This window comes from Erinaceus europaeus, chromosome 2 (genome assembly GCF_950295315.1).
Source record: "Erinaceus europaeus chromosome 2, mEriEur2.1, whole genome shotgun sequence".
NCBI lineage: Eukaryota > Metazoa > Chordata > Mammalia > Eulipotyphla > Erinaceidae > Erinaceus > Erinaceus europaeus.
This window is the reverse complement of record NC_080163.1, coordinates 189,392,231-189,414,438: the sequence shown is the minus strand read 5'-3', so window position 1 is coordinate 189,414,438 and position 22,208 is coordinate 189,392,231. Positions and strand designations below refer to the sequence as shown.

At 48.7% G+C, this 22,208-nt stretch overlaps 1 protein-coding gene across 2 annotated transcripts in view; it reads right to left on the bottom strand.

The window, feature by feature from the left end:
* Positions 1 to 6,901: 6,901 nt before the first annotated feature.
* The window catches only part of NUMBL (NUMB like endocytic adaptor protein), a 37,950-nt gene continuing 22,643 nt past the window's right edge, over positions 6,902 to 22,208 (bottom strand). Inside the window, exons 7-10 of one of the 2 annotated variants that reach the window (XM_016194692.2) lie at positions 19,548 to 19,725; positions 17,147 to 17,449; positions 9,507 to 9,629; positions 6,902 to 8,224 (exon numbers count right to left, since the gene is read on the bottom strand). In XM_016194692.2, the coding sequence (XP_016050178.1) occupies positions 7,620 to 8,224; positions 9,507 to 9,629; positions 17,147 to 17,449; positions 19,548 to 19,725 (1,209 nt within the window). In that variant the 3' untranslated portion in view covers positions 6,902 to 7,619. Of the gene's footprint in view, positions 8,225 to 9,506; positions 9,630 to 17,146; positions 17,453 to 19,547; positions 19,726 to 22,208 lie in introns of both variants that reach the window. The other variant, XM_007537911.3, reaches the window with a different exon arrangement.

Here is a 22,208-nt window from a genome sequence, read left to right as displayed (position 1 = left end):
GCAGCCCCCAATGCTTCCTTTTTATAAATAAAAGGCAACAGGCCTGGGAGAAAGGGACTTTGGCTGTGGCTATGTGGCACATAATGGATTTGGCCCAGGGGCAGCTAGAATCAAGTTTAAACAAATCAAGGTTTTTACAGTGGAACAGGGGTAAATAAGCTAGTCTCATAATCCTACAAATTAGTATCAAAATTCAGCCCCACAAGATAAACAATTATCAGTAGAGGTGTAGGTTACTCATGGCTGTAGAGAGTCTTAAAGAGTTTACCAGCTAGTTGTCACACGTGTTCGGTTCCCAGGAGTGGCAGCCATGGCAGGCACCTCAAAGTGGCCCCACTGAGGTACATCTGACCAGGAGAAGAAGCAGCAGCCAAAGTGAGGGGTTTCTGGCTGCCTGTGCTTTTAAGCTTGTTCCGTCCACCCACAATCCTTTGTGGGTTTACTCCAATGGTCTCCACCCACAATCCCTGTGCATTTGCTTAGATCACTCTGTGATGCTGCCAGGGTGACATCAGTGGAGTGCTGTGTCCAACATCCTATATACCTGTCCGCTGGTATATTGCATCACAACAGTTAAGGGCATACATTTCAGTGTGCAAGCCCCTGGTTTCCACCTGCTGGTGGAAAGCTTCATGAGCCGTGAAGCTGTCCTGCAGGTTTTAGTCTCTTCCCTCCTCCTCTTTCTCTCCCTAAAAATGCCCCAAGGACCCAGGTTCAAAAATGCCCCAAGGACCTCAGTAAGCTTCAGTAAGTGGTGAAGCAGGGCTGCAGGTAGCTCCCTATCTCCCCCTCCCCTCTCAATTTCTCTCTGGCCTATCAAATTAAAAATAATAAATCAGCATTTAAAAAATAATTTCATTATTTGGTTGAAATATAAATAAGTAAACAAGGAAAATTACTGGGGTGGAGCCTCTGATGCAGGCTGGGTAGAAGTCAGAGATGACTTTCCCAGCGTGCAGCAGGACTGAGGAGTAACAAATGGAATTCCCCAATGGCTTTTGGACGCTGATAGTGGACTGGCCACCAGGGGGTGCTGTTCCACCACGCTGGGGGAGCCGCTCCAGTGGATGAGTCTTGCAGGGGTGGGTGCAGGGGGCGCGGCAGTGTTGAAACTAAGGGTGGTTTGTAGTGGTGGCGAGGTGGGTTCTTTCCAAAGGCTACAGAGGCAGCATGAGGCCCTAAGAAAGGCGGAAACAGTGTTCTAAAAGTTGGCGCAGTGCATAAGGCACTAGACTCTCAAAGCATGAGGTCCTGAGTTCAGTCCCTAGCAGCACGTGTACCAGAGTGATATCTGGTTCTTTCTCTCTCTCCTATATTTCAAATAAACAAATAAATAAATAAAATATTTTAAAAAAGAAAAAAAGGGAGTTGGGCTGTAGCACAGCGGGTTAAGTGCACGTGGCGCAAAGCCCAAGGACTGGAGTAAGGATCTGGGCTGGAGCCCCCGGCTCCCAACCTGCAGGGGAGTCACTTCACAGGCGGTGAAGCAGGACTGCAGGTGTCTTTCTCTCTCCTTCTCTGTTTTCCCCTCCTCTCTCCATTTCTCTGTCCTATCCAGCAACGATGATGTCAATAACAACAACAATAAAAAACAAGGGCAACAAAAGGAAGAAAAATAAATATTTTTTAAAAAGAAAGAAAGAAAAAGAAAGGCGGAAGCAGTGGTGACCCACCCTCAAGAACAGGAGCTGCTCCTGCTCCCTCCCAAGATGTTGCCGAATCAACCCCATGTGGGCGGGGCTTGCCAGGTAGTGGGCTGGGCTTGCCAGGTAGTGGGCTAGTCTCCCCGCACCACCACCCCACTCTCACTCTCTCTATGGTCCACACCACACACACACACACACACACACACACACACACACACACACACACACACACACACACACTCCTCACACACTCTCTCTCTCTGGTAGACACACACTATCTCACTCACGCTCCATAGTTGTCTCTCTTCATGTTACAGGAGGTGGATCAATGGATAAAGCACTGAAGTTCCAAGTTCAATCCCCTGGCATCACAAATGTCATAGTTGGGTAGTAATGCACCGGGTTAAGCGCACATAGTACAAAGATCAAGAATCCCTCAAGGATCCGGGTTTAAGCCCCCGGCTCCCCACCTGCAGGGGGGTCCTCTTAGCAAGCAGTGAAGCAGGTCTGTAGGTGTCTTATCTTTCTCTCCCCCTATCATCCTCTCCCCTCTCAATTTCTCTATGTCCTATCCAATAAAACGGGGGAGGGGGAATGGCTGACAGGAGTAGTGGATTCGTAGTTTAGGTATGGAGCCCCAGCAATAAGCCTGGAGGGGAAAAAAATGCCATAGTGCTCTTCTATCCTCTGGTTCTCTTTCTCTCTCTCTTGCTTTTCTCTCTCATTAATAAGTATTTCTGAAAAATATTTATTTATGAGAAAGGTAGATAGGAGGGAGAGAAAGAAGTAACCAGGAGAAGCCTTCTTGGGACGAGAACACCCGTCTCTTCGGGGTTCTGGAGGGCAGTGCTGAGGTAGCCTGCTCAGGAACAGGGAAGACTAGGTCCATGTAAAGGTCGATCTCTGGCAGAGAAGAGGGTCTTGCCTCTGGTTTGGTTTTGTTTGTGTTTTTTTGTTTGTTTGTTTGTTTGTTTTTTTACCAGAGCCTTGCTCAGTTCTGGCTTATAGTGCTGATGGGGATTGAACCTGAGGCTGACATGAATGTCTTTTTGCATAACCACTATGCTATCTCTGCAGCCTCTGTTTCTATTTGCTGCAGGCTGCACTGTGTGTATGAAGTCATCTTCACCCCAGCCTAAGCCCTTTCTGCTCCTCTGTGCTTGGTCCTATGCTGGGTCCCTTCCGTGACCTGACCCCTCCTCACTCAGGAACTGACAGTGACAGTGCAGAATGGGTCTCGGCCAGGCAAGGGACAGCAATGTGGGACCCAAGGTGGAGGGTCCTCCTGACTCAGTCTCAAGAGCCTGGGTGCTGTCAAACTTTGCAAGAATTGGATGATGGTGGTGGGTGGTGGGGGAAGGCTTACATGAGGGGATATCTGAACAGAGATCTAAAAGGAAAGTAGCAATCTTTGAGAAGAAGGTGCTGGATCAGCAAACAATGTTTTCACTGGAGAGAAGAGCATCTGGTGGTACTCAGAGATTAGAAAGGTGAGGTGTCTCACTTCCAACAGATTCCTTTCCCCCCTTCCTATTCCCTAGGGGTCTCTCTGGAAGAACCTTCTGTGGGCATGATGGGGGTAGATGGGAGTGTGGTTCAGTGACAGAGTTCAGGTCTTTCAGGCATGAGGTCCCAACCATATTCAGTTCCTGAAACCAAGTATTCTGGAAGGATGCTCTGTTTTTCTTTTTTTTAATTTTTTAATCTTTATTTATTGGTTAGAGACAGCCAGAAATTGTGAGGGGTGGGGGAGAGAGAGACACCTGCAGCCCTGCTTCACCACTCACAAAGATATCCCCCTGCAGGTGGGGACCAGGGACTTGAACCTGGGTCCTTGTGCATTGTAACATGTGCACTAACAAAATGTGCCACCACCTGCCCCCCCCAAAGTCTTTTTTGCCCCACAGGGGTGAACCACTGGCTTCTGGTGAGAACAGGGTTCGAACAGGATATAGTACAGTGGAGAGGTATTGAACTCTCAAGAATGGGTTTGATCCTTGGCATCACATGTGCCAAAATGATGCACTCCCACTCTCTCTCTCTCTATCTATCAAAATTAAGAAAAAAAACCTGCCAGTTTTTCTAGCCCAAGACCCACTGCTGCTTGAGAACAGGCTTTAAACTTTTTTTTTCCACTATAGTGTAATTTTTTCCCTCAGTGCAGCATCAGAGAAAACACTGATTTATAGGATTGTTTTCATGAGAGTATTTTACACTTTAAAAAAAAAAAAAAGATCTTTTTATTAGTGAGAAAGAGAGAGCACATCACTCTTGGCACATGCATTGCTGGAGATCAAATCCAGGACCTCATGCTTCAGGGTCCACCACAAGCTGTAAATCGGTCTTACCCCTCCCCCAGTGTTCTCACTGGGGCTTGGTACCTGCACTATGAATCTACTGCTTCTAGTGGCCATTTGTTTTCTTTCTTCTTCTTCTTCTTTTTTTCTTTCTATTTTATTGGATAGGAAAAAGAGAAACTAAGAAGGAAGGGAAGATAGGGACAGAAAGAGAGACACCTGCAGACCTCCTTCACCACTTGTGAAGCATTCCCGCGGCAGGTGGGAGCGAGGGCCCTAACTCGGGTCCTTGAGCTAATTGGGTGAACCACCGCCAAGCCCCCCCACTAATATTTTTTATTTATTTATTCCCTTTTGTTGCCCTTGTTATTTTATTGTTGTAGTTATTACTGTTGTTGTTACTGATGTCGTCGTTGTTGGATAGAAATGGAGAGAGGAGGGGAAGACAGAGGGGGAGAGACACCTGCAGACCTGCTTCACCGCCTGTGAAGCGACTCCCCTGCAGGTGGGGAGTTGGGGGCTCGAACTGGGATCCTTCCGCTGGTCCTTGCACTTGGCGCCACATGCGCTTAATCCACTGCGCTACTGCCCCACTCCCCCCAATAATATTTTTATAAGAGAAACATCAACTCCTCACCTATAAGAGTACCACTCAGCTCTGCCATATGTGGTTGTAAAAGATACCTGGACCTTCAGGCATGAGAGTCCTGAGCTCTACCAGTGATATAACTTACTTGTCCCCCTGTAACATCAACTCTGTTGTTGCTACTTAAGGTTTCACAGCTCCAGACGGACTTTTTTTAGATGGAAAGAGACTGAAGGGGACAGGTGGTGGCACACCTTGTTGGGCACACATGTTACAGTGCGCAAGGACCCAGGCTCAAGCCTCTGGTTCCCACCTGCAGGGGGAAAGCTTCACAAATGGTGAAGCAGAGCTGCAGGTGTCTCTCTGTCTCTCTCCCTCTCCATCTCAATTTCCCTTCCTTCTCAATTTCTGGCTGTCTCTATCCAATAATTAAAGATAATAAAAATATTTTTTAAATAAAAATATTAAATAAATAAATAAAAAGAAAGAGACTGGAAGGGCAGGGGTAGATACATAATGCAAAGAGACTCTCATGCCTGAGGCTCCAAAGTCCCACCCAGGTTCAATTCCCCATACCACCATAAGCCAGAGTTGAGCAGTGCTCTGGTAAAAAAAAAAAAAAAAAAAAAAAGAGGAGTCGGGCAGTAGCACAGTGGGTTATGGGCACATGGTGCAAAGGATCCCGGTTCGAGCCCCCAGCTCCCCACCTGCAGGGGAGACGCTTCACAGGCGGTGAAGCAGGTCCGCAGGTGTCTATCTTTCTCTCCCCCTCTCTGTCTTCCCCTCCTCTCTCCATTTCTCTCTGTCCTATACAACAACGACATCAATAATAATTACAACAATAAAAAAGTAAGGGTAACCAAAGAAATTAATAAATAAATAATAAAAAAGAATAGTGAAAAAAAAAAAAGGAAGAAGACTGTAAGAGAGAGAAAGACACCAGAGCACAGAGAAGCTTCCTCCTTTGTGGTGGGAGCCAGGTTCAAGCCTGGGTCTCATGTGTGACAAATCACGTACATCATCTACATAAGCTGTTTGCTGGCCCTGTAAGTGTAAGTTCTTGAGAGCAAACCCCAGGGCTTGTTCCTTCACAGCTCATCTTTTATTTATATGTGGGGATGGGGCTTAAACAAAGGGCCTCACACACCTGCAAGGCATGCCAGGTAGGTGGGAAGCTGGGTGTAAATCCCAGATGTCCCACTCATCAGCTGTAACTGTGGGCAAGTTACATTCAGTGCAACTTCCATTAAGTGGGGGCCTAACACAGATTCCACCGAATCAGTCACCTCATTTTAAAGAACTATAAAGAATCACAGCAGGCCCCAGAAGTGGCACAGTAGGTCAAGTGCTGAACTTGTGTGTATGAGCTCCCGAGTTTGATCCCCAGGATCACGTATGCCAGAGTGATGCTCTGATTCTCTCTCCCTCTCAAATAAATACTTTTTAAAAATAAAATCTTATTTATGTGACATGGAAATAAAAGACTCTGGGGTGGGGGAGAGGGTTCAGGTCCAGGAACAGGGGAGGACCTAGTGGGGCTTGAACTGTTATGTGGAAAACCGGGAAATGTTATGCATGTGCAAACTCGTATTTTACTGTCAACTGTAAACCATTAATCCCCCAATAAAGAAAAAAATTAAATCTTATTTATCAAAGAAAAAGAGAATCTGAGCATTACTCTGACACATAAGATGCTGGGGGTTGAACTCGGGGCCTCATCCTTGAAAGTCCCATGCTTTTGTCCACTGTACAACCCCCCGTGCCTCATTTTTTTTCTTGCCCCCAGGATTATTGCTGGGGCTCTCTGCCTGCACTTTGAATTCACTGCTTCTGGAGGCCATTTTTTTTCCCATTTTGTTTCCCTTGATGTCTTTACTGTTGCCATTGGTGGTGGTGGTGGATAGGACAGAGAGAAATTGAGAGAGGAGGGGAGACAGAGAGGGGGTGAGAAGGAGAGACACCTGCAGACCTGCTTTACTGCTTGCGAAGCGACCCCACTGCAGGTGGGGAGCCGCGGGCTCCAACCGGGATCCTTATGTGGGTCCTTGCCCTTTGCGTCATGTGTGGTTAACCTGCGGCACTACCCCCGACCCCCGTTGCCTCATCTCTCATTTAGACGTGGTGATGGGGCTTAAACGGCCTCACACCTGCAAGGCATACACTTTACCACTGAGCCTCCTCCCCACCCCTGGGTCCTCTTTAATACCCACCTCTAGAGTACTGGAGCCATCTGCACCTGCTCTGGCCTTCTGACTCAGAGGTTCTCAAGCAGGGACACCATTGTCACTCTTCTGTTTGAGAAGATGACTCAGGGGGAAGGGCTTTGTGAGCACACAACCCCCTGGAAATACACACACCGTTTTCCCAATGGGCACCGTTATATTCTTCCTTTATTGGCTGTCCTGTATAATACAAATCTGCAAGTTTAGATACAAAAAAATCTGGAAATAAAAGATAGAAAAGTACCCGCCAGGAACCCCTCTCCCACCTCTGCCCGGACCCCCCTCCCTAACGGGCACCCATGTGAGGTAACTGAGCAACTCCTTCCCGGGCCCCCTAGCCTCCTCCCGGCCCCAGCCTGGCCCCTGGCCCCATGAGCCTGTGGCACAAGGGAGATGGGGCCCAGGGGGCGGGCGGGCACAGCATTGGCAGTGAATGCAGCGGGTGGGCAGAGGGAAGCCCTTTGCTTGTGCTGAATATGGGGGTGGTGTGGGGGGACACCAGACTCGGGGTGAACACTCAAGTGGGGCCCAGGGGCCGGCCTAAGTGGGCATCCCTCCTCCACCTCGCCCAACACTGGAAGGTGGATGGACAACAGAAACTGGAAGGTGTAGCTTGAACGGAGGATAGATGTAGTGGGGTGAAGTGGGGGGCATTGCCAGTCTACATCCGGCAGTGAAATAGGTCCCTCAGCCAGGCTGGGTCAGTCCCTGAATTCCATCCTGTCGCAACCTGGACACTGCCTCGTCGGTTCTGGTTCCCATAGTGGTTGTGAGGGGGGGTGGGGGTGGTCGGGAGCGGGTGTGGAGGGAGGGGTGCAGTCCCAGGGAGCAGGATGGGTGGGTGGGTGTGGAGTCCCCTCGGCTCGGGCTACAGTTCGATCTCGAAGGTTTTCTGCAGGTCGCCGGAGAAGGGGTTGGAAGGTTTCTCGGCGCTGGGCTTACCCTCCAGCGCGGCCCACTGGGCCTCGAAGGGGTCGAGCTCGGGGGCGGATGCGGGGGCGGGTTCGGGGGGCCAGGGAGCCCCATTGGGCCGCGGGCGGGGCGCGGGCGGGAAGGCCCCCGCTTTCCCCAGCAAGGCAGCTGGCTGTGGCTGGAGCTGGGCGGCCGAGCAGAAGGCGTTGGCCACCATCTGCGAGGGCGTGATGCCCACCACGGGCACCCGGGGCATCGGGGGGTAGCCCAGACCCGGGTAGGCGGGCACGAAGGGCGGCTGCATGGGCGCGGGCGGCAGGAACACGGCCACCTGGGCGGGGGTGGTGTCGAAGGGCCCCGTGGCCGGGAAGGGCTGCAGGGCTGGGGGCGCGGGGGTCACGGCGGGCAGGGCCGACACCTGCTGCTGCTGCTGCTGCTGCTGTTGCGCTTTGGCCACCTGGGACACCTCCTCCAGCCACCGCTCGGCCTCCGAGGGCGTCCGCCGGTGCCCGGGTTGGAAGGCTGCGGGGGCTCCCGTGGACTCGCACCAGGCCGAAGCCCCTGTAGGGAGGAGGGTGGAGAGCTGGTATGGGGGGGGGGGCATAACCAGCCCTGCTTCTCCCTCCAGGGTGTCTCACTGACTTCACCCATCTAGGGGCCACAGAAAGGTTCCTCGCGGGACCAGAACACAGAAGGTTCTGGACTTCTGAGATCCCCGAGATGATGCAACAAATAAATAAAAGGCATAAAACAAATAAAATAAAGCAAGGGCGGAGGGCTGGCAACATAGCTCAGTTGGGTAGTGTGTTGTTCTGCCATGTGTGTGACCCAAGTTCCCAGACTGCCACCCACACATCTCAGAAGGAAGTTTTGGTACTGTGGTTTTCCTGTGTGTGTGTGTGTGTGTGTGTGTGTGTGTGTGTGTGTGTGTGTGTGTGTGTATCTGAAAAAGTCATCTTGGTGCAGTGAAATCCTGGTGATGACAAAACAAAACAAAGGACAGGGAGGAGACACTGGTGCACACGGTGGAGTACACAAGTTGCCATGCACAAGGACCAGGGTTGAAGCCCCTAGTTCCCACTCAAGGGGGAAAGCAGTACTGCCGATGTCTCTATTCTATCCTCTCTGTTTCTGTCTCTGTAAAAGGGAATCAGGGAGTCAGAAGGTAGTGCAGCAGGTTAAGCACAGGTGGCGCAAAGCGCAAGGACCAGTGTAAGTATCCCGGTTCAAGCCCCGGGCTCCCCGCCTGCAGGGGAGTTGCTTCACTCTCCCCCTCTCTGTCTCCCCTCCTCTCTCGATTTCTCTCTGTCCTATCCAACAACAACAACAATAATAATAACCACAACAATGATAAACAACAAGAGCAACAAAAGGGGAAAAAATGGTCTCCAGGAGCAGTGGATTCTCGGTGCAGGCACCAAGCCCCGGCAATAACCCTGGAGACAAAAAAAAAGGGGGGGGGGATCAATAAAAATTAAAGATAAAAGCATAAAAACAAAACAAAGAAAAAACCAAACAAACAAAAAACAGGGGCCCAGAAGTGGCACACCCAGGAGAGTGCATCCAATGCACATGCATTACCATGTGCCAGGACTCAGCTTTGAGCCCCCTCCATGCCCTCCATCCCCATCTGCAGGGGTGCAGGGGGCAAGCTTCACTCTCAATTTCTCTGTCTCTATAAGAGAGAGAGTGCAGTGCAGGTGCTGAGTCCAAGAGATAACACTAGTAGTGCTAAAAAAAAAAAAGTAAATAATAGATAGGGGGCTGGGTAGAGGTGCTGAGGAAATTCCAAATGGGGTGGGAGGTGAGCAGGGCACTTGCCCTGGGGAAGGTCTGGGCTTACCTGCCGAGGCAGGAGGCGGGCCAGAAGCAGGTGCCCCACCACTGGCGAAGGACGAACTGATCTGAGTGCACAGGGCATTGATGCCATCGCTGTCACTGGCCCCGGGAAGCTCCATCTCAGGCACTGGCAAGTCAGAAAAAGGCGTAGTTCAGTGCCCAGGACTGGGCACCACCTTGGACCCCTCAGCCTCACCTAGTTCTCTTCTGATGTGGGTCAAGGTCTGCGGGTTAGTGGGTTCCTTCTGCAGTCAAGCTGTGGTCATGACCCCAGAAATGACAGTGGTGCATGTGGGGTATGACATCTGAGTGGTACAACCATCAAGTGATAGGTGGCATTTAATCGTGACAGTCACAGCCGCCCCAAACTCAGACCTGTGTGTTGCTGTAACCTGGGACCTCGAACATGAGGTTCTGAGTTTGATCCCTGGGATTTTTTTCAATGGAGTGGGAGCTGGGTTCAAATGTGGGTCATGCACATGGCAAAGCAACCTACTACCTGACTAATTCACTGGACCTTTATTTTATTTTACTGCACTTAGTTTTTACTACCACCAGGGTAATTGGGGGGGGGGCTTGGTGGTGGTTTTTTATATATTTATATTTTTTCCCTTTTGTTGCTCTTATTGTTTATCATTGTTGTTGTTATCATTGTTGTTGGATAGGACAGAGAGAAATGGAGAGAGGAGGGGAAGACAGAGGGGGAAAGAAAGACAGACACCTGCAGACCTGCTTCACCGCCTGTGAAGCGACTCCTCTGCAGGTGGGGAGTCGGGGGCTTTAACTGGGATCCTTATGCCGGTCCTTGAGCTTTGCACCACCTGCGCTTAATCTGCTGCGCTGGTGGTCATTTTAACCATTTTTGTTGTTGTTATTAATTATTTGAAAGGGCAGATAGAAATTACGAGGGGAGTGGAAGATAGAGGATAGAGAAAGAAGGAGCCAGGCAGTGGTGCGCCCAGCGAAGCACACAGATTACTATGCACAAGGACCCAGGGTCATTCGCCACGGCTCCCCACCTGCAGTGGGAAGCTTCACAAGCAGTGAAGCAGCTCTGCAGGGGTATATCTTTCTCTCTCCCTCTCTACATCCCTTCCCCTCTCAATTTCTCTGTCAAATAAAATAGAAAAAAAAAAAAAAAAAGGAAAAAAGGGGGAAATGGCCTCCAGGAGTAGATTTGTAGTCATAGCACTGAGCCCCTGTGATAACCCTGGAGGTAAAGAAAATAAATAAATAAATAAATGGAAAGAGAAAAAGAGACACCTGCAGACTTGCCTCACTGCTTGTGAAGCTTCCCCCTGCAGGTGGGAAGCGGATGCTCAATCCAGGTGCCTTATGCTTGGTAATGTGTATGCTTAACTGGGTGTGCCAACGCCTGGCACCTGGACCATTATTTTAGATGTGATAGAGTTTCACATGAGATAGAGTGAGAGAGAAATCAGAGCATTACTCCAGTACATGAGGCACCAGGGAATGAACTTGGAGCCTCAGGGCACACAAGTCCTCTGCTCTACCAGCTGGGCTAGTGCCTCAGCCGCAGGGTGTGTGTGCAACTGTGATGCCTAGTTGGGCAACTCTCAGGTGTGTGTGTCATTTGAGACCATGGGGCTCAGGGAGAGTATGACTTCTGAGCATGTGCGACATCCAGGCGAGTCTGTGAATGTTTTTTTTTTCTTTTCTATTTCTTTTTTTTTTTTAATATTTATTTATTCCCTTTTGTTGCCCTTGTTGTCTTATTGCTGTAGTTATTACTGTCGTCATTGTTGGATAGGACAGAGAGAAATGGAGACAGGAGGGGAAGACAGAGAGGGGGAGAGAAAGATAGACACCTGCAGACCAGCTTCACCACCTGTGAAGCGACTCCCCTGCAGGTGGGGAGTCAGGGGCTCAAACCAGGATCCTTATGCTGGTCTTTGCACTTTGTGCCATGTGCACTTAACCCGCTGTGCTACTGCCCAACTCCCTTCTATTTCTTTTTTGTTTGTTTTATGAGAGCACCACTAGCTCTGACTTATGGTGTGGTATAGAGAATTGAACCTGGGACCACTCTGTTTCAAGCATGAAAGTCTTTTGCAGACCCACTAGGTGATTTATGGAATTTCTGTTTGGCAGGTAACAGCTGACCAAATGTGCAGCTCACTCCAAAAACGAGGCTTCCAAATCAAGCCCGGGGAGTTGGCCATCTCTACCACTAGGACAGCCCTTGAACGGCCCAGGGGGTGTGCCAGAAGCAGGCTTCATGGGGACATCAATAACCTAGGAAGGTGTGGGGACCCAGGGACACCGAGGGACACGGGTGAGCATGCATCATTCTCAGCAAGCACTGGCACCTACCCAGCAGTCCCCATCTGCGGTAGCCTGGCCTCCTGGGCACAGAGTAAACCCTCCAATGCCAGTCCCCAAGGCCACCAGGGGTAGGTGTCTCAGCTTTGGAGAATGGAAGCAGGACTGACTTCACTGACAGATGACAGGAAGGCAGCTCCCTGCCTGGCTCCCTCAGATAAAACATGCCACCTATGCACCCTCCCCCTACCTCCCTTGGCCTTAGATCACCTCTCTCCCTTTCCTGGCCAAAGCAGATGTGAGTAACCAGACACAGATGCAATGCTTTTCTCCCACTGAACTCTGTCCACCTGACCCTTGGCCCATACTCATTGATTCAGAGGACAATCTGAAAGGGAGGACTGGTTCCTGCAACCCCATTTTCCCTCCAAACAGAGCATTTAGGGGCCTGGGGGACAGCATAATGGTGATGCAAGAGACTCCAAGGTCCCCCCTGCAATCCCTGGGACCACTGTAAGCCAGAGCTGATCAGTGTTCTGGCCTCTCTGTATCTCTTTCTCTCAGTAAAATAAAATATAGGGGTCGGACGGTAGCACAGCAGGTTAAGCGCACATGGCACAAAGCGCAAGGACCAGTGTAAGGATCCCAATTCAAGCCCCCAGCTCCCCACTTACGGGGGGGGGGGGGTCACTTCACAAGCGGTGAAGCAGGTCTGCAGGTGTCTACCTTTCCTCCTCCTCTCTCCATTTCTCTCTGTCCTATCCAACAACAATGACATCAACAACAACTACAACAACAATAAAACAAGGGCAACAGTGGTCCGGAAGGTGGCGCAGTGGATAAAGCATCGGACTCTCAAGCATGAGGTCCTGAGTTCAGTCCCCGGCAGCACATGTGCCAGGGTGATGCCTGGTTTCTCTCTCCTCCTATGTTTCTCATGAATAAATAAAATCTTTAAAAAAAAACAAACAAACAAAAAAACGGGTGGAGGGTAGATAGCATAATGGTTATGCAAACAGACTCTCATGCCTGAGGCTCCAAAGTCTCAGGTTCAATCCCCCACACCACCATAAGACAGAGCTGAATAGTGCTCTGGTTAAAAAAATAAATAAATAAATAAATAAAACCAAGGGCATCAAAAGGGAAAATAAATAATAATAATAAATATATATATATATAGGGTTGCAGAAATAGTGGAATGGTTATGCAAATGACTTTCATGTCTGAGGCTCTGAGGTCCTAGGTTCAATCCCCAGCACCACTATAAGCCAGAGCTGAGCACTGTTCTGATAAAAAAGGAACACACACACACGCACACCTATGTATATGTCTCTGTACATGTCTCTGTGCATGTCTATGTATACTGTTTACACAGTCACACTCCACATAATGAGATTTTGGTTCGCGTCTTCCAGGTAGAGCAGAAGGTTCCTCCTCTTGAGTGTGTTGTCTTCACACTCCGACGCCCACACAACCATCTTACACACATTGCAACACATTTCTCAGCATGGCAAGTGGTGCATGGCTGTTCTGCCTCTACTCTGGCGCCACCTGTGGCAGACATTGCTAATCAATGATGATTTATTTATTTTCACCAGACAGCTCAGCTCTGGCTCATGGTGGATGCTGGAGATTGAGCCGGGGACCTGAAAGCCTCAAGCATAGAAGAAGTTGTTCACATAACCACTTTGAAGTCTCCCTAGCCCAAATGTTCCATCTCTTTCTTTGTTAGTGTCCCTGGCTAATCAAGCAAGTACCTCGGGGTGGCGGCCCATGCCCCATGCCCTATCCTTTGTCCATACATGTTGCTCTGCTCTCCAAATCCTGTGCTCACGTGTGCCCTTCGCCTCGTGTTTCTAAAATCTAGGAGTGCCCCTTCCAGCAAAATCTGCTGTTCTCTCTTCTGTGCCTACAGAAGATACTGCTAGTGTGCCACCTTGTTCCTTTCTCTTGCCTGTGACAGACAGTGCAGAGACTGTGATGTGACATCACTCTACTCTCACTGCCCTCTGAACACAATACTTTTTCTTCTTCTTCTTCTTCTTCTTCTTCTTCTTCTTCTTCTTCTCCTTCTCCTCCTCCTCCTCCTCCTCCTTCTCCTTCTCCTTCTCCTTCTTCTTCTTGCAAAGCTAGGGCCTTACACATGTGCAGTTTCTTAATTCCCTGGCTGCTTTTTTAAAATATTTATTTATTAGTGTGGGGGGTAGATAGCAAAATGGCTATGCAAAGAGACTCTTATGCCTGAGGCTCCAAAGTCACAGGTTCAATCCCCTATACCACCATAAGCTAGAGCTGAGTAGTGCTCTGGTAACAAATTAATGCCACCTTGTCTCTCCTTCTTGGTTGGTAGGAACGCAACACTCCTTTTGTTAAAGAAGTCATGAATTATCATGAGCAAGGACCAGGTTCACGCCCCTAGTCTCCACCTTCAGGAGGAAGCTTCACACGCACTGGAGCAATGCTACAGGTGTCTCTCTGCTTCTCTATTTTCTGTTCCCTTCTCAATTTCTGTCTCTACCAAACAAATAAAATAATAATTTTTTTTTTTTTTAATTAACCAGAGCACTGCTCAGCTCTGGCTTATGGTGGTGCAGGGGATTGAACCTGGGACTTCGGAGCCTCAGGCATGACAGTTTGTTTGCATAACCAGTATATCGACCCCCGCCCTATAATATTTTATAAAGACCTTGCTTGCTGGATTCAAAGTAGAGCTTATACTGACCTGTGGATAATACTGTCTTAACTGCCATGCTGTAGAATTCCTTAGATGGGACTTTTAAAACCGTGTGATAGATTATTTGGATGGTATGCTGGCTTTGTTATGTGCATGACCCAAGTTCAAGCCCAGTCCCCACCATGCTGAAGAAAGCTTCAGTGATATAGTGTTTTCTTCTCTTTCTCTCTGTCTCTGTCTATCCCCCCCCACAGCCTTTTGATTGGGAAAATAATGATTGATAGGATAGTTATTGACATGAATATAGTTTCTTTTTTTAATATGTATTTATTTTTTATATATTTTCCCTTTTGTTGCCCTTGTTGTTATTGATGCCATCATTGTCGGATAGGACAGAGAGAATTGGAGAGAGGAGGGGAAGAGAAAGATATGACACCTGCAGACCTGCTTCACCACCTATGAAGTGACTCCCCTGCAGATGGGGAGCCAGGGGCTCGAACCGGGATCCTTATGCTGGTCCTCGTGCTTCACACCACATGCACTTAACCCGCTGTACTACCTCCCGACTCCTGAATACAGTTTCTTAACCAGCAAGAGTAGGTGTCTGATTTCATACATGTGTGGAGTATAGAGAATTGAGATGCATGCATTTAGAAAAAAGAGGCAGTAGTATTTTTTTTTCCTCCAGGGTTATTGCTGGGCTCGGTGCCTGCACCATGAATCCACCACTCCTGGAGGCCATTTTTCCCCCTTTTTGTTGCCCTAGTTGTTGCAGCCTCGTTGCGGTTATTATTGCCATTGTTGACGTTGCTTTGTTGTTGGATAGGACAAAGAGAAATGGAGAGAGGAGGGGAAGACAGAGAGAGAGGGGAGAGAAAGATAGACACCTGCAGACCTGCTTCACCGCCCGTGAAGTGACTCCCCTGCAGGTGGGGAGCCGGGGGCTCGAACCGGGATCCTTATGCCAGTCCCTGCGCTTTGCGCCACGTGCGCTTAACCCACTGCGCCACCGCCCGACTCCCGGCAGTAGTATTTTTAAATCAAGTATTACATCACTAAGAAGAAGGAAGGAAGGAAGGAAGGAAGGAAGGAAGGAAGGAAGGAAGGAAGGGACATAGTATCCTAAAGCTGGGTAGTGGTACATCTGACAGAGTGCATATATTACTATGTGCAAAGACCTAGATTTAAGTCCCTGGCCCCCACCTGCAGAGGGATGGAGGGTCACAAACAGTGAAACAGTGCTACAGGTGTCTTTCTTTCTCCCTTTCCTTGTTCCCGCCATATTTATTTCTATTACATAAGGCAATGTTAGGGAGTCCGGCAGTAGAGCAGCAGGTTAAGCGCACATGGCGCAAAGCTCAAGGACCCGTGTAAGGATCCTGGTTCGAGCCCCCAGCTTTCCACCTGCAGGGGAGACACTTCACAGGCAGTGAAGCAGGTCTGCAGGTGTCTATCTTTCTCTCCCCCTCTCTGTCTTCCCCTCCTCTCTCCATTTCTCTCTGTCCTATCCAACAACAATGACATCAATAATAACTACAACAATAAAACAACAAGGGCAACAAAGGGGATAAATAAATAAATATATAAAAAAGACAATGTTACAGAGAAAAAGAGAGAGGGCGAATGTAAGGACACAACTGAGAGCAGTGTACTTATAGGCACCAAGTCCTAGCAACAATCTTGATTTAAAAAAAAAAAAAGGGAGTCCAGCGGTAGCACAGCGGGTTAAGCGCACGTGGCGCAAAGCACAAGGACCAGAGGAAGGATCCTGGTTTGAGCCCCCGGCTCCCCACCTGCAGGGGAGTCGCTTCACAGGTGGTGAAGCAGGTCTGCAGGTATCTGTCTTTCTCTCCCCCTCTCTGTCTTCCCCTCCTCTCTCCATTTCTCTCTGTCCTATCCAACAACGATGACATCAATAATAACTACAACAATAAAACAACAAGGACAACAAAAGGGAATAAATAAATAAATAAATGTAAAAAAAAAAAAGGAAGGAAGGAAGGAAGGAGAGAAGAAACAGAAGTAGCCAAACTGTCTCTAAGACTTTTAGAGAACTATGGTAGTTATTATTATGGGAGGAGCACAGATGTGCATGTGGAATCACACAACTTCATTTTATAATCTTGTAAACCACCAACAAATTTTTTTAAAAGTCACACCATGAAAAACAAAACCCAAAACTCCTTGAATGTTGGACAGCGCCCTCATGCACACACAGTCAGGACCTCATTCTGGGCCAATCACTGGAAGCAATGTGAGAACTGCTCCTGGGTTTGAGTCCCTCTTGGGTTTAAGTCCTGGCTTTCATCCTCCCCTCCCCTCCCCTCCCCTCCCCTCCCCTCTCCTCTCTTTCCACTAGGGTTATCACTGGGGTTCAGTGCCTGCATTATAAATCCACTGCTCCCAGCAGGCCTTTCCCCAGTCCCTTTTCCCTCTTATTTGATACGACAGAGAGAAATTGAGAGGGGTGGGGGGGGACACAAAGAAGGGAAAGAGAAAAAGAGACACCTGCAGACCTGCTTCTCACTGCTTGTGAAACTTCCCTCCCGCAGGCTTGAACCCACATGCATGCAGGGGTGGGTGCGGTGTAGGTGTGGCTGAGCTCGAACAAGGAATGTGTGTGCGCGAGCGCGCGCGTGCACACAGCCACCCTGAGTTACCTCCGCGCCTGCTTTCCGCCGGCTCACCTGTGCCCTTCACCTGGAAGTCGGTGCGGCGCTGCAGCGTGGACGGCAGCTCGTTCAGCCGCAGGCTCAGCTGCCGCTTGAAGGGGGAGTTCTTCTGGCTGAGCGCCGGGAAGCCGCGGAAGGAGCCCTGGCGGACCAGCTGCTCCAGGGGGGCGTGGCGCCGCGGGATGGCAGCTGCCGAGGTGCCCGCGGCCACCGGGGTGCCCGCCTCCCCCTTCTCGCCGGGCGACGTGGTGGCGGGGGTCGGGGACACGTGCCCGGGCTGGGCGGGCCCGGGAGCCGCGGTGGGAGCCGCCGCTGCCTCTGCTGGAAACACGGCGGGGGAGAGGGGTGGTTAGACAACTCCCCTCCGCCTTCAAGGCCTCTCCCAACAGGTGGGGGCCCCGGGGTCACCCCCAAGCTGCCTTCCGCAGGAGTGTCCAGCTGGTCAGAGTCCTACAGTGTCCCCCCAGTTCCTCAGCCCGCCTGAAGCAGGGAGGGGGGAGTCACTCCAGCCAGACAGACCCTCTCCTGCTGCTCCCTCTACTTCCCCTCTGAGGCTTTCCTGTCTCTTTTTCTGACTTAATAATTTCCTCTTTCTTTCTTTCTTTCTTTCTTTCTTTCTTTCTTTCTTTCTTTCTTTCTTTTTTTTTTACCAGAGCACTACTCTGGCTGATGGTGGTGCTGGGGATATTGAACCTGGGACCTTTGGTGCCTCAGGCATGAAAAGTCTTTTTGCATAACCATTTATGCTGTCTCCCCAGCCACTCTTTTTTCTTTCTTTTTCTCTCTCTCTCTCTTTTTTTTTAATCATTGGGGCTTCACTGCTCCATGTTGACTTTTTTTTTTTTTCAGATAGAAAGAGGGAGGGGGGGCTAAGGAAAAAGCATAATGGTTCTGCAAAAGACTTTCATGCCTGAGGCTTCAAGGTCCCAGATTCAATCCCCAGCACCACCATCCGCCAGAGCTGAGGACTGCTCTGGTAAAGAAAAGAAAAAAGCTTTGCTATGTATGCAATCCAGATTCAAATTTGGCCCTCACGGCATTGGAAGAAGCTTTGGTCTTTTTCATTCTCTCTGCCTAAGATAAAATAAAATAAAAATTATTTTAAAAGAATAACACTGGGGCTGGATGGTGGTGCACCTGGTTAAGCATACATGTTAGAAAGTCCTGGGTTCAAGCCCCGGGTCCCCACATGCAGAGGGAAAACTTCATGAGTGGTGAAGCAGGGCTGCAGGTGTCTCTCTGTCTCTTTCTCAATCTCCCCATTCCTCTCAATTTCTGGTTGTCTCTATCCAATAAAAATAAAGATAATAAAAAAATTGAAAAGAAAAGCCTCTATAAAAAAATAGGGTGATTCAAGTGGTGGCACAGTGGCTAGAGTCTGGGACTCTTACACATGAGGCCCTGCATTTTTTTTTTTTACCTTTTATTTATTTTTATTTATGTATCTCCTTTTGTTGCCCTTTTTTGTTGTTGTTGTTACTGTTGTTGTTATTGCTGTCGTTATTGTTGGGTAGGATAGAGAGAAATGGAGCGAGGAGAGGAAGACAGAGAGGGAGAGAAAGACACCTGCTTCAGGAGAAGTGAAGCAGCACAGCAGGTTGTCTCTCTTCCTCTTTGCCTAGCTCCCTTTCCCTCTCAATGTCAGTCTCTATCAAATCAATCAATTAAAAAAAAAAAAAAAGGACTCATGCCAGAGGCTCTAAGGTTCCAGGTGCAATCCCCAGCACCATCATAAGCCAGAGCTGAGCAGGGTTCTCTGGTTTCTGTATTTCTCTCTCACTAAAGTAAAAATGACCCCACCCCACCCCACCAGGTAGCATTAAATTATGCTTACTACACACAACACTTATTTCTACTTCTTTTATTTTTTATATTTATTTTCCCTTTTGTTGCCCTTGCTTTTATTGTTGTTGTAGTTATTACTGCTGTTGCTATTGATGTTGTCATTGTTAGATAGGACAGAGAGAAATGGAAGACAAAGAGGTGGGGGAGAAAAAGATAGACATCTGCAGACCTGCTTCACCACTTGTGAAGCGACTTCCCTGCAGGTGGGGAGCCGGGGGCTCGAACTGGGATACTTCGTGCCACATGAGCTTAACCCTCTGTGCTACTGCCCAACTCCCCTTTTTATTGTTTTAAATCCTTGACCCAGGCAAGTTGACTTCACAGCTCATTAACAGACCTAGCTTCACAGCTCCTGAAAAACCTGGCTTCTTAGCAGAAGCTAAAGCTCTTGAAGAATGTGGCCAGGACTTGGGGCCTGGAGAATGGAAACTCGAAGTATGCTTTATCAGCTGGAGCCAAGCGAGTAGGCTTGCTGCTTTCCTTGGCAAACTGGAGTCCTCCCACCCCACAACACCTCTGCAGCTCCTCCCCCAGAACCTGATGCCCGCCCCTCTCCCCAGGACCCACCTACCTTTCTTTTTGTCTGGGGCCTCTCGCTCCGCGGGCCGCCCACGGAAGGAGCCCTCCCGGGCGAAGCTGGTGCGGCTGGCATCGAAGGCGGCTGTGACTCCGCATTCCTTCTCCCGCCTCTGCTTCCGCTCCAGGCAGGCAGCAAACGCGCAGCCCACGGCGTGGCTCAGTCTCTCGCCCTGGGAAAGAGGTCAGGGCCGGTTCCAAGACTCTGCCTTGGGCTCTTGGCATAGCTCGGTGAGTAGAGCGCTTGCCTTCCGTGGGTGCAGCCTGGGGCTTGATGGGCGCACACCAAGATGCTAAACATGGGATTCCATGGATGACAGGAGTGGTGCTTTCATATTTTATTTTATTTTATTTTATTTTATTTTATTTTATTTTATTTTATTTATTCATTTGCCTACAGGGTTACTGCTGGGGCTCGGGTGCCTGCACTACAAATCCACTGCTTCTGGAGGCCATTTTTCCCTTTTGTTGCCCTTGTTATTTGTTTACCGTTGTTATTATTGTTGTTGTTGCTATTGCTGTGTTGTTGTTGGATAGGACAAAGAGAAATGGAGAGAGATCGGGGAAGACAGAGAGGGGGAGAGAAAGACAGACACCAGCAGACCTGCTTCACTGCCTGTAAAGCGACTCCCCTGCAGGCGGGGAGCCCGGGGCTTGAACCAGGATACTTACACCAGTCCTTGCGCTTTGCGCCACCTGCGCTTAACCCGCCGCGTTACAGCCCGACTCCCTGAAGTGGGCTTTTATATCTCCCCTTCTCTTCCTCTTGGCTCTCTCCCAGTTGCTAAAGAATATATAAAATAAGAGGCCAGGTGTTGGCACACCTGGTTAAGTGGACACATTACAGTGCATGCACAAGGACCTAGGTTCAAGGCCCTGGTCCCCACCTGCAGGGGAAAAGCTTCATGAGTGGTAAAGCAGGTGTTTCTCTGTCTCTCTTTCTCTCTATCTCCCCCCTCAATTTCTGTCTCTATCCAATAATAAATAAATAAACAAACAAACATTTAAAAAAGTACAGAATGAAGGGACCAGGAAGATATTGCATGAAGTCCTAGGTTTGATCTCTGACATGACAAATGCCAGAGATGAGTGCTGCTCTGGTCTGTCTCTCTCATAAAAACTTATAAAATATTTACTGACTGTTAATAAGAGAGAGAGAAAAGTAGAGACATAGAACAAGAGTATCACTCTGTCATACTTGGTGCTGCTGGAAATCAAGATCAGTGCATCCTGGTTACTAGTCTGTTGCTTCAGTCACACTGCCACCTCCTGGACTGCAAAATCAACAAATCTTTTTAACCATTTGGAGAAAGCAGCCCAGGCGGTAGTGTGGTCATAGAATTCTAGTTTTACAAGGCATAAGTTCTGTAGTTCCATCCCTGGCATCCTCTGTGCCGGAGTGATGTCCTGGATCTTTCTCTCTCTTGTGAAATAAATATAAAAATAGTTTTTGTTTTTGTTTTTCTTTTATAGAGACAGAGAAGGCATAGAGTAAAAGAGACCACAGCACCAAGGCTTCCTTCAACGGAGTGGGGACTGACTAGGCTTGAAGCTGGGTTGCACAGAGCTATCCACGTGAGCTGTTTTCCCAGACCAAATAAAAACAGATCTTTTAAGAATTACAAAATGGGGAGTTGGGCGGTAGTGCAGCAGGTTAAGCACACATGCAAGGACCTATGTAAGAATTACAAAATGAAATGAAAGTATATGGCTCATGGAAACTGAGCTAGGGAGGCGGCTGAGCAATATTAAATGTGCTTCACCACCAAAATAAATAAGACCTAGATGAGATAAAGAGTCTGGTTGTGTAGGGGCTGGGTGGTGGCACACCTGGTTGAGCTCGTTACAATGCACAAGGACCCAGGTTCAAGCCCCTGGTTCCCACCTGCAGAAGGAAAAGTTTCACAAGTTGTGAAGTAGTGCTACAGATGTCTCTGTCTTTCTTTCTTGCTATCTTCCCCATCCCTATTTCTCTCTGTCTCTCTCTCTCTCTCTCTCTCTTCAGTAAAACAAATAAATAAATAGAAAATAGTTAAGTGGTCCAGGAGGTGGTGCAGTGGATAAAGAACTAGACTTAGACTCTCCGGCAGCGGTAGATAGCATAATGGTTATGCAAACAGACTGTGATGCCTGAGGCTTCGAATTCCCAGGTTCAGTCCCCTGCACCACTGTAAGCCAGAGCTGATCAGTGCTCTGGTAAAAAAAAAAAAAAAAAAAAAAAAGACTCAAGTATGAGGTCCCAAGTTCAATCCCCAACAGCACATTACCAGAGTGACATCTGGTTCTTTCTTTCTCTCTCTCCTACCTTTCCAATAAAAAAAAAAAAAAAGTAAAATAAAATTTTAAAAAAGACTGGTTGTGTAGACAGGATGCCAGAAGCCTAGGATCCAGCAGGCTGACCCAGGAGTAGTCTTTTCACCTCTGTAGGCACGGATGACAGCCCTGATTGGTAAGAAAAGCCTAAAATGAGAGTGTAATACTGCATCAGCAAAAAAGCTCACTTGGAAAGTACACTGCTTTGCTCTACATATGACCTAGGTTCAAGCCTGACCCCCTGCCACATTGAAGGAATGTACTGTGGTCTCTTTCATTCTCCCTCTACTTCTGTCTCTTATCTACAAAATAAGTAAATAAATAAATAAGGCAACAACAACAA